The 15405-nt window shown below is 41.2% G+C and overlaps 2 protein-coding genes across 8 annotated transcripts in view; one reads left to right on the top strand and one right to left on the bottom strand.

The window, feature by feature from the left end:
- The window catches only part of AKT3 (AKT serine/threonine kinase 3), a 379096-nt gene extending 367823 nt beyond the window's left edge, over positions 1-11273 (top strand). For 2 of the 3 annotated variants that reach the window (XM_081216479.1, XM_081216481.1), the window contains exons 12-13: positions 1081-1183; positions 7751-11273. In XM_081216479.1, the coding sequence (XP_081072605.1) occupies positions 1081-1183; positions 7751-7836 (189 nt within the window). In that variant the 3' untranslated portion in view covers positions 7837-11273. Of the gene's footprint in view, positions 1-1080; positions 1184-1456; positions 1492-7750 lie in introns of those variants that run through there. The other variant, XM_081216480.1, reaches the window with a different exon arrangement.
- A 1625-nt stretch (positions 11274-12898) lies between these two features.
- SDCCAG8 (SHH signaling and ciliogenesis regulator SDCCAG8) overlaps positions 12899-15405 on the bottom strand; it is a 265435-nt gene continuing 262928 nt past the window's right edge. For all 5 annotated transcript variants that reach the window (XM_081216415.1, XM_081216416.1, XM_081216418.1 and 2 more), the window contains one exon: positions 12899-13242. Coding sequence is in view for 1 of the 5 variants with exons in the window: in XM_081216416.1 (XP_081072542.1) it covers positions 13221-13242 (22 nt within the window). In the remaining 4 variants the exon portion in view is untranslated. The remainder of the gene's footprint in view (positions 13243-15405) is intronic.

The following is a 15405-nucleotide window of genomic DNA, read 5'->3' as shown; positions in this document are numbered from 1 at the left end:
ACCCTAGGAAAAGCCTACATTTTGTTTCAGCCCAAATCCATCGGTTTTGTATGTATTTTACTAGGAAAAAATATTAGGACAGACTTTTCAGTATCCTCTTCCCACCCTATTTTTTGTTTTCTGCTTTTTTTTTTAACATCTGTATTAGAGTATAATTGCTTTACAATGGTGTGTTAGTTTCTGCTTTATAACGAAGTGAATCAGCTATAATATACATACATCCCCATATCCCCTCCCTCTTGCGTCTCCCTCCCACCCTCCCTATCCCACCCCTCTAGGTGGACACAAAGCACTGAGCTGATGTCCCTGTGCTATGCGTCTGCTTCCCCCTAGCTAGCTATTTTACGTTTGATAATGTATATATGTCCATGCCACTCTCACTTCGTCGCAGCTTCCCCTTCCCCCTCTGCATATCCTCAAGTCCATTCTCTATTTCTGCGTCTTTATTCCTGTCCTTCCCCCAGGTTCTTCAAAACCATTTTTTTTTTTTTAGGTTCCATATATATGTGTTAGCACACAGTATTTTTTTTTCTCTTTCTGACTTACTTCACTCTGTATGAGAGTCTCTAGGTCCATCCATCTCACTACAAATAACTCAATTTTATTTCTTTTTATGGCTGAGGAATATTCCATTGTATATATGTGCCACATCTTCTTTATCCATTCATCTGTCGATGGACACTTAGGTGGTTCCTTAAAAAAATAAAAATAGAACTACCATATGACCCAGCAATCCCACTACTGGGCATATACCCTGAGAAAACTATAATTCAAAAAGAGTCAAGTACCACAATGTTCATTGCAGCTCTATTTACAATAGCCAGGACATGGAAGCACCCTGTTCTTTGGTTCTCAATTATTCTGTTTCACATAATCCCTCAAATATAATATAGAACAACCAGGTACCTAATGTTCTGTGTTTAGTCTTGACTGTGAAGCCAAATACCACATTTACCTTACACAGTCACTGAGCAGTCTAGCCTCTTGCACTATTCATTTAGTATTTGCTCTCTAATTTTATCCTAGAAGTGAATTTTCCTAAACTGAAGTCTGTTAACAGTACTCTTTTGCTTCTTACAGCTTGTACCTCCTTTTAAGCCTCAAGTAACATCTGAGACAGACACCAGATACTTTGATGAAGAATTTACAGCTCAGACTATTACAATAACACCACCTGAAAAGTGTAAGTAAATCTAGAAGGAAATTGATTATGTTCTAATACAATTGAAGAAAATAGCCATTTTTTTAAACTGGTTATTTTCAAGGTCAAATTCCACAGTGACTTATTCTGTTCCATTTAAGAACATGGGGTTTTCAGTGTGGAAATATCTAAATACCGGTAGCTAAGAGAAAAGATTTTTTGAGTAAAAAAAAATTATATATGGAAAAGTTGTAGAGTTGAGAATTATGGACCAAATTATAGACTAACTAGCCCTTCCTTACTATTCTCTAATAGATTATTTTGACATCAGCTGAAAGGATTCTGAAATGAAGACCTCCCACGTTTCCCACTGCTCATTCAGACACCACCTTCTAAATTTTGCTAATTCTGGTCTCCTGCTTACTTAGTAGTTTTTAAATTCACTTTAAATGGAATCACTCTTTTTTACTTAACTGTGTCTTAAGCAATAATATCTGTGAAGTCATAATTTGGTTTGCTAGTAATTTTTGATATTATAAATTAAATTACATATCTATTAAAGCTATACATTCATGCACCACTTAAAATCATTCCACATGTACTAGTGTGTGCTCAACACTTTGGTGAAGACCTTTTACTTAAAGGGAAGAAAAGGTTGTTATATAATTTATAAACATTCTCATATGCTGACAGAGGTCTGTATTCTGTCATCATTAGTTAAGGAGCAAGGATAAAATTGAGTTTCAAGGACACATTTGGCTACAAGATTTCTTCCATCACACAGCTTTTGGCTCACAATAACATCATTTTAGTTTTTTTCTCCTTTGCTTTTTTATTATACCCTTTCCTACATTCCTTCTCCTCTCTTTCCTTTTTAAAAGGCAGATTAGTTGATGGTGCTAATTTACACTGAGTATCCATGAGACGGAAGATTAAAGTGCTGTTTCAACTGTGGATGTAGTCAATTGATTACAGCATTGAAAGGCAAACTAGGAGTCATCTAGGCCAAGCGTTTTTAACCTGAGACCCAGGGCCTGACAAAAAGAGGGACTGTGAACACTGTGAAATGAAAGATATAATTATGTGTGCATATGCACTTTTTTTTCTTTAGACTTGCAAGAGGTTAAGAGCCTCTTAACTTTCATTTTATAAGGGAAGAAATTAAAACCCAGAGAGAAGCTGAGCTTCCCTAAGTCCCGCAGTTAGTGTTAGCTGTAGTCACGAGCAGCAGTTACAGCCTGGCCGACGATGCCCAGGTCAAGCTGTGAGAGGGCAGTATGTTGAAGCACTGCTCATGGTTTGTCACCAGCAGTGGGTGAGGGCTTCACTGCTAGAACAGAATCTCTGAGAGTTGAAGATGATGTTAGAAAGCCTGTGGAGTTGTGGGCAATCAGCTAAGGACCGTCTGAGTAGGAGCAGTGGACGTAGCCTTGGCATGGTTTCCCCTGGCCCAGCGCGGGCTGTGGTGATACTGTTGTCTGAAATTCTGGGCAACACCACTGAGTTGTTGGACTGGCCTAGGAGTACTTCCCACCATAGAGCCTCATCGTTTGGATATAACCTTAACTGTAATCAGACCACATCGTTCCCCTGCTTCAAACCTTCCAGGGGCCCCACTGCTGCCCTCTAAATCCAACTGCTCACACTGGCTGCACAGCTCTGTCAGATCTGGTCCCATCCTCCCCTCAGACCTCATCCTGTCCATCTTCTCCACAGTCCCTGGGTTCCATCCCCACCTTGAACACACTGTGCCTCACTGTGCCTTGGGACTGTGTGTTTACTCTTCTCTGCCTAGAATTCTCTCTTCCCAGACATATGCATGAATAAATTCTTACTTGTCCTTCAGATCTCTTTAAACGTCACTTTATCAGAAAGCTTTCTTTAGCCTTCCGACCTTAAAAGCAATGCAGTCCATCAGACCCCATCACCACCCACCCCCGCCAATTCTCTACCTTGACACCTTTACTTGCTGGTATCCTTCTGGTTAATTTGTCTCTTTGTTTACTGTCTGTTTCTCCAGCTTGAATGCAGGAGCTCTGAGAAGGATTTGGTTTGTCTTATTCACTGCTAACCCCAGCTCTGAGTTAGGTACCTGGCTCAGCGTAGGTATTCAATGAATATGTGTTAAATGAGTAAATAAACGGATTATGGCGAGGCCTGGTTGTCTCAGGGCCAGAAGGAGGCCCAACCCTCTCCAGACAGTGCTGTTGCCCTTCACAGCCCAGAATCTGTGTTTGGCTTACCTCCTCACGTGACTTCACAGGGAGCTTTGGGAAGTTAAATAGAGCTTTTGGTGTTTGTGGATTCTAATTCTTAGAACAAACTAAATGTGCTATTTTGAAAGTCATAGAAATAGGTAGGCTGTGTAAATAAATGCAAAGCTATGAGTGCATTTTTTAATATCTTTATTGAAGTATAATTGCTTTACAATGGTGTGTTAGTTTCTGCTTTTTAACAAAGTGAATCAGTTATACATATACATATGCTCCCATATCTCCTCCCTCTTGTGTCTCCCTCCCTCCCACCCTCCCTATCCCACCCCTCTAGGTGGTCACAAAGCACCAAGCTGATCTCCCTGTGCTATGCGGCTGCTTCCCACTAGCTATCTATTTTACGTTTGGTAGTGTCTATATGTCCATGCCACTCTCTTACTTTGTCACAGCTTACCCTTCCCCCTCCCCATATCCTCAAGTCCATTCTCTAGTAGGTCTGTGTCTTTATTCCTGTCTTACCCCTAGGTTCTTCATGACATTTTTTTTCTTAAATTCCATATATATGTGTTAGCATACGGTATTTGTCTTTCTCTTTCTGACTTACTTCACTCTGTATGACAGACTCTAGGTCTATCCACCTCATTACAAATAGCTCAGTTTCATTTCTTTTTATGGCTGAGTAATATTCCATTGTATATATGTGCCACATCTTCTTTACATGAGTGCATATTTTACTCCAAAAAGTTAAAAGTAAAATCCCAGTGTAGAAGAGAATGATGGGATTGCAGAAAGCCCTGGACTTAGACCTTGCTTTGTGTCCTGGCTCTGCCCCTCACTAGCTCTGGAATGTGACAGGTCAAAGGGGAGTGCAGGGCTGATAATCTCCAGGAGCCCCATCTTTCCCCTGTGTGTGCCTGAGAATCCATCTCTTTAGGAAGGGCACCCAGAGTTCTCTATAGGTTTAAATAACCCTATTTTTAATTTTATTTAAGCATCAGGTTAACCAATCCACAGTATTCTTTGTTCTGTGTCCCACTATTTGAAGGGTGATGGTAGGTAAATACCTAGCAAAAAAGAGTGGACATGAGGATGGGGATGGGGGAGAGACTACTAAAATATGCTGCTAGCAGTGAGGAGTGGCCCTGCCCTGATGCTGGGCCCTAAGTGGCCCAAAAATGTGCATCTAGCAAGCATCATCTAGACTGACAGTGTGTACCACAGTCTAGAGGCAGGAGGACCCTGTGACCTGCCAACTTATTTTCCAATTCAGGGTTTCTAGAGAGAAAAATCAGGGGAAAGAGCTCAGCAGGTGGGCTGAGGCCCAGGTGTGGACACCAGCAGCCTGTCCTTTGCGGCTCCCAGCACCAGGCCGCAGGGCTGGGCTCCTGCCTTAGGGAGTAGCCTCAGTAATTGTGGACTGCAGCACCTGGGTTCATCCAGGGCATAAGAACAGTGTTTTTTCTTGGATGATCCCTGGGTATATCCTAAATTCCCTTAAGAGGCAGATCAAAGGAAAATCTGTGAAGCCTTGAACTGTGATTACATTTAACATAATCTTTTCTTCTTGCAGCTTTGAATAGTGTTGCTGGTGAGAGACCACTGCAGCTCTCAAGCTGCTAAAAGCACAGAGGTTTTGTTCATAAAAACCCACAGTAGGACCATTAAGTTAGCGATTGTCTTCCCACTTGCCACCTTGCTTTTATAAAACAGAATGGAGTTATTTTTTAGAACAAATCAGCAGTTAGAAAGGCAAATGTTCCTTTTTTACAAACAGCTGCAGTAACATGCCAGATTTTCCTCACTGGTGTTAATTAATTGAACAGATTTTGGAATGTGTCATCTTGCATTATATCCATTAATGGTCCTCTGCCTTCCTCTTAGAGAAAAAGAGGATTTGTTTGAGCTCCTAGTAGCTTTTGCTGCCATATAATTACTTTGGTTAAATGTTCTAAGGAAGTTAGGCAACTAATGCTGCCTGGATCCAGGGATTCAGATGTAGAATGTAGGGTTGATCACCCTGTTTTCTTTTCCCGATGTGTGCTATTTGGGTTTTTTTGCATAGTTCATGTCCATCATCATCACCGTTCACTCTGAACCTTCCTTCAGTGCAGGAACGTATTTATATACGTTGACTGGGTGTGAAGGCCTGGCTGGGGCAGCCGGCTGTCCTGTCAGCTGTCACTTGCATCCAGCTCTCCTCCTTCCACAGCCCCGCTGGCCTGCGCAGCACTGAGGGCCCAGGGGAAAGCCTCATTCCTGCCCCAGCACCTTCCCAACTCACAGCTCCTCTTGGGGCCACAATCAGAGACTCACTACCGCCGAGCTCAAAAGAACAGGAGGGAGATGGAGTGAGAGGGTGATATAATTGACTTTAAAGAAGATCCAGATGCGGGGCCCTCACATGGTCATCAACAAGATTTAGATTTACATTTGAAAATGGGATTAATTTGTCACTAAAGTGACAGAGTGAAGATTCTCTTTTAACTTTCAGCTGACAGTGCAGCCTCATAGCAATAATACTCCTTGGAAAGGAAATTCAACCCCTCCTCCTGTCAAGAGCCAGGCTGCCCTGGGCTTCAGGCCTCCCTGCTCTGGTGCAAGGCCTGGTTGCAGCCCAGCGAGCTGGACAAGCCTTTCTCTGGCGGACAACACCAGGCTTCCCACATGCGCTGTCTGTTCACTGTGCAGAAACACACCCAGCAAAACAAAGCTGCTAGCGGGGAAAACTATTCCTTTGAAATGTGATTGGCACGTGTCAGAGTCTGAACAGTAAGATTTCAGCTGCTTTTCCCCTAGAGACTTTTTATAGAGTTTTACAGAGGTTTTATATGTCATCCACAGCTCCTACCATCTTTAGTATATCTGAAAATTCTGTGGAAGGTGTTTGACCTAAAAGATGGTTTGCTTGGTACCTAACTGGTATTTTATAAGGAGGCAGAGATTTCCCCAAATCACAGTACTATCTGGAAATGAGGACTATAGTTTAAAAGGTCTGTTTGCAGGAGGGAGGTTTACACAGAGCAGGGAGCCTCAGATGCTACTTGTGAGACTGAGTCCAACACCTAATACAGTGATACTTTCTGGTACATTCAAGGCTACAAAGTTTGCTTAGCAACTTGATCCCATTTCTAGAATCTTCTATTAAAAATAGAATACTGAAAAGAACAGTGAGAAAAGAGCATGAATGTTTGTTATTCTTCAGAGGCATGCAAAGCATCATCCTTTTTGTGTAACAGGGTCAGTGCCCGTGATGCAGTGGGGTCTGGCCTGTATTCCTTCTCCTATTACATGAAATTGATGCTCCCTGGAGAGGTTGGAAAATTAAAAGAATTGGTAATGTACTTCCTATATGAATTTGAGGAAGTGGAATTATTTTGCTTGAAGAAGGTTGGGAATTTGAAAGACCCTCGCTTATTTCCTGTAGCACAGCATACGACCAAAGGCACTGCAAGTGGAGCAGGGGGGTTTAGTGGGGTGAGCTCTGAGGACACAGGGAGGGACTTTGTGCAGAGCCTGGAACAGATGCACAGGGAACGTTGTGGACTGAGCCACTGAATTCATGACACACGTAAAGGAAGAGCATTCTGACACTGCAAGATTTTAATCATCAGAATAGTTATGGGAAGAGGTTGGGTGATCCTTCGTAACCTTTCGAATGCAAGAAAACAGGGAAGAGGAAAAGGAGAAGCAGCTTAAATGGAAGTTGTCTCTTTCCATGTCTTTCAAGTCTCCCAATTTGTTTCCTGATGAACTAATACTTAGATGCTGGCCTCTTTCCCTCTCTTTCCTTGACTTATTCTCTTTATTCTACTTTAAAGTTTTATCACAGGAAAATTAGGAACAGTAAGTTAAGGCAGATATTAGATGTAGAATAAAGAATGTAAAATCTTAAACATGTAATCAAGGGCTCAAATGAAATGGAATCCTAATAAGCTTTATTCTGCAATCACACCTAAAGCACCATGAAGAAGAAATACAAGCATATGGAGACAGATTGATACTGGATTCTAGGCAGATACTTTGGGTGCCTTAGGATTCTTTGACTTTGTAACTTTGACATGAATGTTTTCATGAAAGTAAAGGTTATTGAAGATCATTTGTTCCTTTTTATTTTTAAAAATCTTGTCTTCTGCAATAGTTTTTCACAGTTTGAGCCTTGAAATGTTAGTCTTGAAGGAGATGATTTGATAGTATTATTTCTTCATAGGTCATGTGTTTGAAAGTGAGAAGGTTTTTGAAATAAGTGTATCCATCCTATGTTTTATTGATAAACACAAGTTTCTGGGAGCGATTGCCTCCGTTAATCTTTATTACGTTAGGGGTTAGAACTATATAGACCGGAGATTATGTTGCAAAAAATTACTGTAAAATTAAAATAGCTGTTTCTTGCCCACAGATGATGAGGACGGTATGGACTGCATGGACAATGAGAGGCGGCCGCACTTCCCTCAGTTTTCCTACTCTGCAAGCGGACGAGAATAAGTCTCTTCTGCTACTTCACTGTCATCTTAGATTTATTACTGAAAATGATTCCTGGACATCACAGCAGTCCTAGCTCTTACAAATGCAGGAGCACCTTCAGACATCCCAGACCAGTCCAAGGTCTTCACCCCTCGCCGCCTTTCACCCACATGAGAACACACATATATGCAGACATACTCGACTTTTGTTTTTGCATGAAATTGTATCTCAGTCTAAGGTCTCATGCTGTTGCTGCTACTGTCTTACTATTATAGCAACTTTAAGAAGTAATTTTACAATCTTTGGAAGTCATGAGCCCACCATTGTTCATTTGTGCACCAACTGTCATCTTTTGATCTTTTAATTTTTGTTTTTCCCTAACAGTGAAGGCTAAATGATTCTAGGTACATTTTTTTAACTTTCTAGACGATAAATCAAAAACTAATTAGACTAAGAAGATTTAGTTTATAATTCAGAACAAGCAATTGTGGAAGCGTGGTGATGTGCATATGCAAAATTTTAGTAAAGCATATCAGATCAGTGCGTAAAATAGGTATGTATCAGTAAGATCCTACTGGAATTCATTAGGAAGCATTTGAGAGAAGGAATGAACAACTATTAAGATAGATATATACATTTATAAATTTAAATTCTTATTCGATACTGCAGAGGAAGCCTGGTATTACATGTGGATGTCCAGATTTCACAGGCAGTTGTTGGCAAAGGAACATTGTTCAACCAAGGAAGGAAGCATATGCACAGCAGAGTAGGTCACTTAAAGGGTCTATGGTATGATTTGCACCAGAGAGAGTTTTATTTCCCCTGTGCTTGGAAACCTTTTTCCCTTCTTGATATTATCACCTCTGATGGCTGAAGAATGTAGACAGGTGTAATGATCCTGCTTTTCACCAAAATTTGTACACCAAGGTAAACAGGTGTTTGCCTTATTTGTTTTAATTTTTTACTTTCAGTTCTACGTGAATTAGCTTTTTCTCGGATGTTAAAACTTTGAATGTCCTTTTATGATTTTGTTTATGTTGCAGTAGTATTTATTTTTTAGTGATGAGAATTGTATGTCATGTTAGCAAATGCAGCTCCAACTTAACATAAAACAGACTTACTGCAGTTTCTTTTGACCCATGTGCAAGGAATGTACACGCCGATGAGAATCATGCACTTTTTCTCCTATGTAAAAATAATTTTGTTGAGGCTCTGAAATTGTACATATAGATTAGAATTTGGCTTTAGGAGAAGAGATGCTGTCATTTAACCCCTTGGTGCTAAAAATGAGAAATCCCCAACTATCCATGCCAAGGGGTTGAACCAAATGGATGTTATATTTGCTCTTTTGAGAATTGAAATATTATGACGGCCTGGCAACATAATGTAATGAAGAAAATTGAGACCCGGATGATAAGAAATGAACTTTACTTGGCAAAATGAACACATCTCAAGTATTTACAAAGTGGGCAGTAAAGGATAAGGGCCTGGTGTGTTTATTCTGATCATGGTACATTTATCACTGAATTAAGCCATCAGGGAAAAAACAAAACAAAAAAGAACACCTCCAACTTTTCTTTTTCTGTATATACTCATGTCCTCAAATTCCGACATTTCTCACTGAAAGGGGACATGTATGCAAACCTCATCTTTCTCTTTCATTAATGATGATCTTCAGATTAAACCCTTTGGTGCTAGGAGCTGACATTTTCCAAAGCAGCCTATGAAGTCCAGGGGGCTCCTGACTTCTTGGAGCCATCGTGGAGATGTATTTTAGTTAAACTATCTGACAGCTCCCAAATGGAAGACTACAGCATGATGTAGTGTTATGATTGCATTGTATGAAAGAGCAAGTGACTTTCTAAGTAGGATGAATCATATTCATATGCAGATGTCTTAGCCTCTTGACGCTGGAAGTGTGGGTTTACAGATATGAAACCACTGCTGGCAGTGGGTGGACCACTGGGACTGACAGGGGGTTAAAGGGCATTTTACTAAGGCAGCTAAGACATATTCAGACATAGATTTTATCCTAATTTTTCATATTTCTACCTGAGTGAAGTTCATCCTTAGTACTGAGTAGGAGTTCATTCTTACTTCCACATAGAGCTCAACTTTTTTTTTTCACTTGGAATCACATTGAATGTTTCACTTTGACAAGAAAGTAGACTAGAAGGTATGTCCTGTAAGTTGTCTTGCATCCATTATATAAAAAAGAAACAGGTGAGAGGAAGAGAGGAAAGCTGAGACTGGCTGGTGTTCAGAGCATTCATTTCTTCAGAGGGAAAGTACACCATACACTAAGCACACAGATAGTTTTGGGGTTTTATTTTCCCCCGCAAATCTTAAGGTGATTTCCATGACTTTGGCCAAGGACACTTCCTAAGGATTAACGACAGCGTTGACTGTGCCTCAGGCCGGCCACTCTGCACAGCTGGCTCTCCGTCCCCAGCTGGTGCCCGGGGCTTAGTCCCGTATCCCCTCCGAGATTCCGTTAGCGTCACACAGGGTGTGTTGTTGGCTTTGATTTTAAGAATCCCTTACTTTCACTCCCTGATCTCAGTCAGCTGGCATGGAAAAACAATAGAAAAACAGAAATGTGTGTAGAAGGAGATTCTAAAACTTCCCTCATGTCTGCCCATAGCTGAAGTTTCGGATTCTGGTGGACAGAAAGGCCTGGCCCTGGAGTCACTCTGTCAGAATAGCAGAAGTTCAGGCTTTGCAGACTCCTTCCTGTACTAACTTCCTTGAAGTCTGCCTCTTGCCATGATGCAGCCATCTTGGAGGAAATTGGCCGTCTCTGCTTGGATCTTTGGCAGGGCTGCTCACAGCTTTGCTTTCCACACTAACTACATAGCATTATTCCAGTGTTTTCCATTTCCCATACCTGATTTCCAGCTTCTTAAAGCTGACTGTTCTTGCAAGGGCCACTTGCTTCTCTTAGAGTACAAAGTAAGGGCCTTCCTTACTAACTGCAGGGTCTTTCTATTACACCTCAGCGTACACACTTTGCTGCTACTGTTTGTACTGTGTCTACAGTAGAATTCCCTTATCTTGCTCCTGGTACTGCATTACAGGCAAGCATGAAATGTAAAGTATTTATTTAAATAAGAAGAAAACCTCTAAATTGGTAATTGAATTACCTCCCCGTAGCTTTATAGTTTGTGACATTTCTTGACCTTGCTAGTTCTTTCATTAGATCCGCGCAAGATCTAGTCATCTGGTTAAGGATTTTAAGCAGACGCAACTATGAACCCAAGAAACTGTATTACTCTTACTGTTGGTCATACTAAAACTGTTTATTTCCTTAAGTATATGACCCACAAGGATGTGAAATAACTACAAGAAACTGTTTTTGTACACTGTACATCCTTAGTATTTTTACACGTATATGATAGGGATGCACATTATTTTCCTTCGTACAGACAGCTTAAATAAAGCACTATGTCAATCTGCTACTTCTCTGTTTATTGTTGTTGGATGTGGTTCCGTAATCTCAGAAAATTAAATATTATTCTTTTCTAAAAAAAAGATTAATAGCGTCACCTGGTATTAACCCATTCTATATAAAGTGTGACAGGAAAGTATGTAAATTTCTTGTAGCTCAAAACACACACAGGATTTATTTTATTACTTCAATAAAATGGCAGTAATGCAACTATACAAACTTTGATGAAGGGCTGCTTCCAAAGGGGGGATGCTGACTTCCCAACAATGGGTTTAGGAGAGATCTGTGAAGCTGGAGATAGAATAGGTATTTTTTGAGATTTGTTAAGCTCCTAACAGTCCTCACACCAGGTGGTTTGGACCCAGAATTCTTAAGGAATGTAGCTCATCAGTAATGATGTCTTCCTGATAACGTGTTGCGCTGCATACTTCCTTTCTTAAGAGTATATTTTTAAAACGTCATGGCAAATTAACCAACTGAAACGTGGGTAATAGATGGGTAGGATGGTTGGACTACAGTCTGATTTACCTAGGGTCATTTTTCTGATTTTACCTCATAAACCTATATACTATTGTAGAAACTTGGCTTTGCTCCTGTGACTAAGCCAGATAGAGGAACGGCTTTGGGACCAAAGTTGGTCAAGCATGTTGTGTGTATGTCACACAGCCAAACTGGAGGGCATTCTTACATGTGGTCTTCTCTCAAAACCACTGGGGTTGACAGATCCAGGAGGCTAACATAAAGTGACCTCTATAATTCTTTAAAGGTGCTATTTTTAGAATATTGTGTAATTTATTTCCTGTTCCTGAAACAGAATTAGGGACAATTAATATATCTTATGTGACAACCTTTATGTCTAGCACACTTGATGAAATCAAAAAAACTTCTGAATCTGAATAGAAGTTCTATTCTTTCAGGCTTGAACCTTGTCCATGCTCAAGAGACTCAATGGTCTGAGCGGGTGTATCATCCCACCGCCTCCAGAGCCTAATCCACATCCTTCTGAGAGGCCATGATGAGGAGGAGGATGTGATGTGATGTGATGATGATGACAGATCTGTGCCAGGGAGAACAGCCTGAGGTCAGGGACTTGTCGCGACTGCAGCCTTGCCCTTAGTGTTCCATTGTCATCCTCAAGGACAACACAACACTTTCCGCGCCCATTTTTATTACTTTAAAGCACTTGAGGGCTTAATTGTGTATAGTAGAAATACTATGTTAAACTAAAATGATGATCTGTGTACAGATGTTTGATAGAAGTAAATTTTGTAGTTTCACTGAGTACATTTTTAGCCTCCTCTCAACTACTGCATATTGAAGAAGAAACATGACACCACCAAGCCAAAGATGCTTTTTGTCTGTTTTTGTTGTTAACAGAGTGGAGAGGATAATGCCTAGTGCTTCCTGGTGTCTTCTGATTGTGCACAAATTAGCAGGATGATAAATAATGGAGTCTTATGGGATGTTGATTAAAAGCAAATAAAGTTGAAGGATAATATATATAGATCTCTCCAAGAGGGAAAGAAACATGAATGGCAGGAAAAAAGGTTTGGTCCTTAATACCCTTTAGCCTAGTTAAAATATGTGCCTTTTTTTGGTGTGTTTTTTTCATCACTACAAGATAAAAAGGAAACATTTCAAGTCTTCAAAAAATTCATTTATTGAAATTCACATGTGTAACAAAGCATACAAATGAGCAGATATAAAAACATAATAACTTCGAGCCTTTTCTGAAAACATACACCAGGAGGTCTCCTCATCTAGTGTCAGACTTCAGCTCCAGCCCATCCATCCTGCAGGGACCACTTGGCAATGAATGTGGCGGTGATGACGCAGCCTGCCGCAGTCTAAGGTGGGGTCCACTGGGAAGGTCGCGGTGCATTGTGGCATATTACGTATAAATCAGATGAATGTAAATATCTCTTTGTAAATCATTTATTTCACTGTTTCATCCAGGTCAGCAATCAGATTGTGGCATGCTGGGTAAATGGAAAAAATGATAATAAAAAGTAAGTTTAAATAGATCATGTTCTTCAATGTGATTTGTCTTCTCACTGGTTTAGTTACCTCTTTCTAAGGTTTTGTAGAAAGTTCTTATGCAAAAAATATAGAAATTGTACGTAACCAACTGTATGAAAAGTTTGTAGGAATATAAGGTGAACTCTTTTAATGCTTTACATGTGAAAACAAGCTATATTCCAGACCTCTGCGTGTCTCTTAAATAAGTGTGGTCTGATGACAGGACACAGCTAAAGAGCCATCTCTTCCCCCATGGACAGGAGAAAGGAGACACTGATTCGTGCCAGAATCTGTTTACTGAAAATTGCTCAGACATTACAGTGAGTAAAACTGGACAAAAAAACAGGATGTGGATAGACCAAGTGTCCCTAAGAAATTCCTGGTGAAATGATAACAAGCTAACACCTCCAAATGTTTAGATGCAGACAATGTGTTTTAACATATATAAAGGCATTTTCACATGGAAACCACCTACCACATGCTGCAAGAGGGAATTTAGTGTATGTCCTCTCCTAGTTTTAAACAGGAATAAATATTTCAAAACTAGCTCATGAAAATTGGGTTGAGGGAGTTGCAAGTTAGCAAAGTACTGCTGCCTGCTCTAGCGGATATGGCTGTTCAAATTAGTTTAACCCACGTCAGGAAGTGGTGTCAGAAACCACTGGAAATAGTTACATTGCACAGGACATTTCTCGAGTACCTACTGTGTACTGTGTGGGAAGATGACTAAGACACGGTCTTTGCCCTCCAGGAGTGTGAAGTCACTAGGATGGTAGGGACTAGATAGAGGGCTAGGATGATAACTACCAAATCCCAGTTTTCACTTCAAGAGATGAATTGGAATGTAATGCAGGGACACGGGCCCCATCTGGTCTCTGTTTGGCTGGGTGAGAATCATCTTCAAGAGAAACAAGTGGGCTCTGCACTCCCCAACAGAGATTTCCTGAATTAGAGAGGGCTCTTGCCTACCCAAGTTAAGCCACGATTACTCGTGGAGGATTTCCAAGACAGGACAACGAGCGATCAGCGTTTCCAAGATCAGAGTTTGCACAAGAAAAATATGAAAATTAGCCTGTTATCTTTTTTAAAAAGTGAGAAAACGTTTACATTTCACGTAGATTTCCCAGTGTATGTGAGACACTCATGACTTTTTAGTGAGCAATTCTGTGGGTTTCGACACAGGGCAATTAGAGTATAGTGTTCAGCCCCTGCTCTCAGACAGTGGGGGGCCCCTGACATGGTGAGGAAGTGAGTGGTGTCTGTGTGCATCTCTTTGGGGGTTTGGGAGGTGGATGGATCCTCTTTCGTGGCGCCCATGGGGCTCCTGGAGCACCGTAAGGAAGCCAGGGAGCCCCAGGGCCCTGCCACTGCAGAAAGGGCGCCCCCTGTCCTCAGAGGCTGCCGCCAGATCCATTTGCCCATCAAACACAGGATCTCCAAATAATTTGCCTTCTGGTCCTGACTGAACTGATCCAGTGAATGACTGGCTTGATTGACCCTCCTGTCCCACAGACAGGCAGGCTGCCTGCCCACTGGGTGCTCTGGAAATGGTGGCTTACTTTCTAACTTTAGAGATTCAAGGGCGTCTTTGAATACGAGAATAAGCATAAACTGCAATAGGCACGTTTTCAAAAAAAAAAAATTTAACTGAATTTGAGGTAGAAGACACATACCTGTAACATGCACAACACAGAACAGTAAAGACCCGAAGTAGAAGGGAAATGTATTGTGGGAATTTTTTAAAACCAAGCTCCAGGAAACGGGCAGTTCTCACGAGTCTTCGCAGTTCCCGCCAGGAACTGCCCGTCGCCTGGCCCATTCCCTGCTGGCACTTGCCCAGGGCTCAGCCCACATTTCTCTCCCGGGCTCCATCGGTTTCCTCTTTCATTTGGTTTTGGTGCAAAGCCCTACATTCCTCCTCACTTTCATATCACAGTACTTACTGTTCACTGCCCAACCCGTCGTGAGCATTCAGCAAATGTGACTGAATGAGTCATGTACCCTGTTATGTCACTGTCTTCCTGCTAAATAGCTCTCGGTGTCACCCTTGGATGTCTGGATGTTTAGTAAAGAATGTTTCTCGGTTCTTCCCCTTAGGCAGGGAGCATGTCCAGAGAGACAGA

Source organism: Mesoplodon bidens (assembly GCF_964165515.1).
Source record: "Mesoplodon bidens genome assembly, chromosome: 2".
In the NCBI taxonomy this organism is placed as follows: domain Eukaryota; kingdom Metazoa; phylum Chordata; class Mammalia; order Artiodactyla; family Ziphiidae; genus Mesoplodon; species Mesoplodon bidens.
Note: the sequence above shows the minus strand (reverse complement) of the source record. Positions and strands in the feature narration are given on the sequence as shown.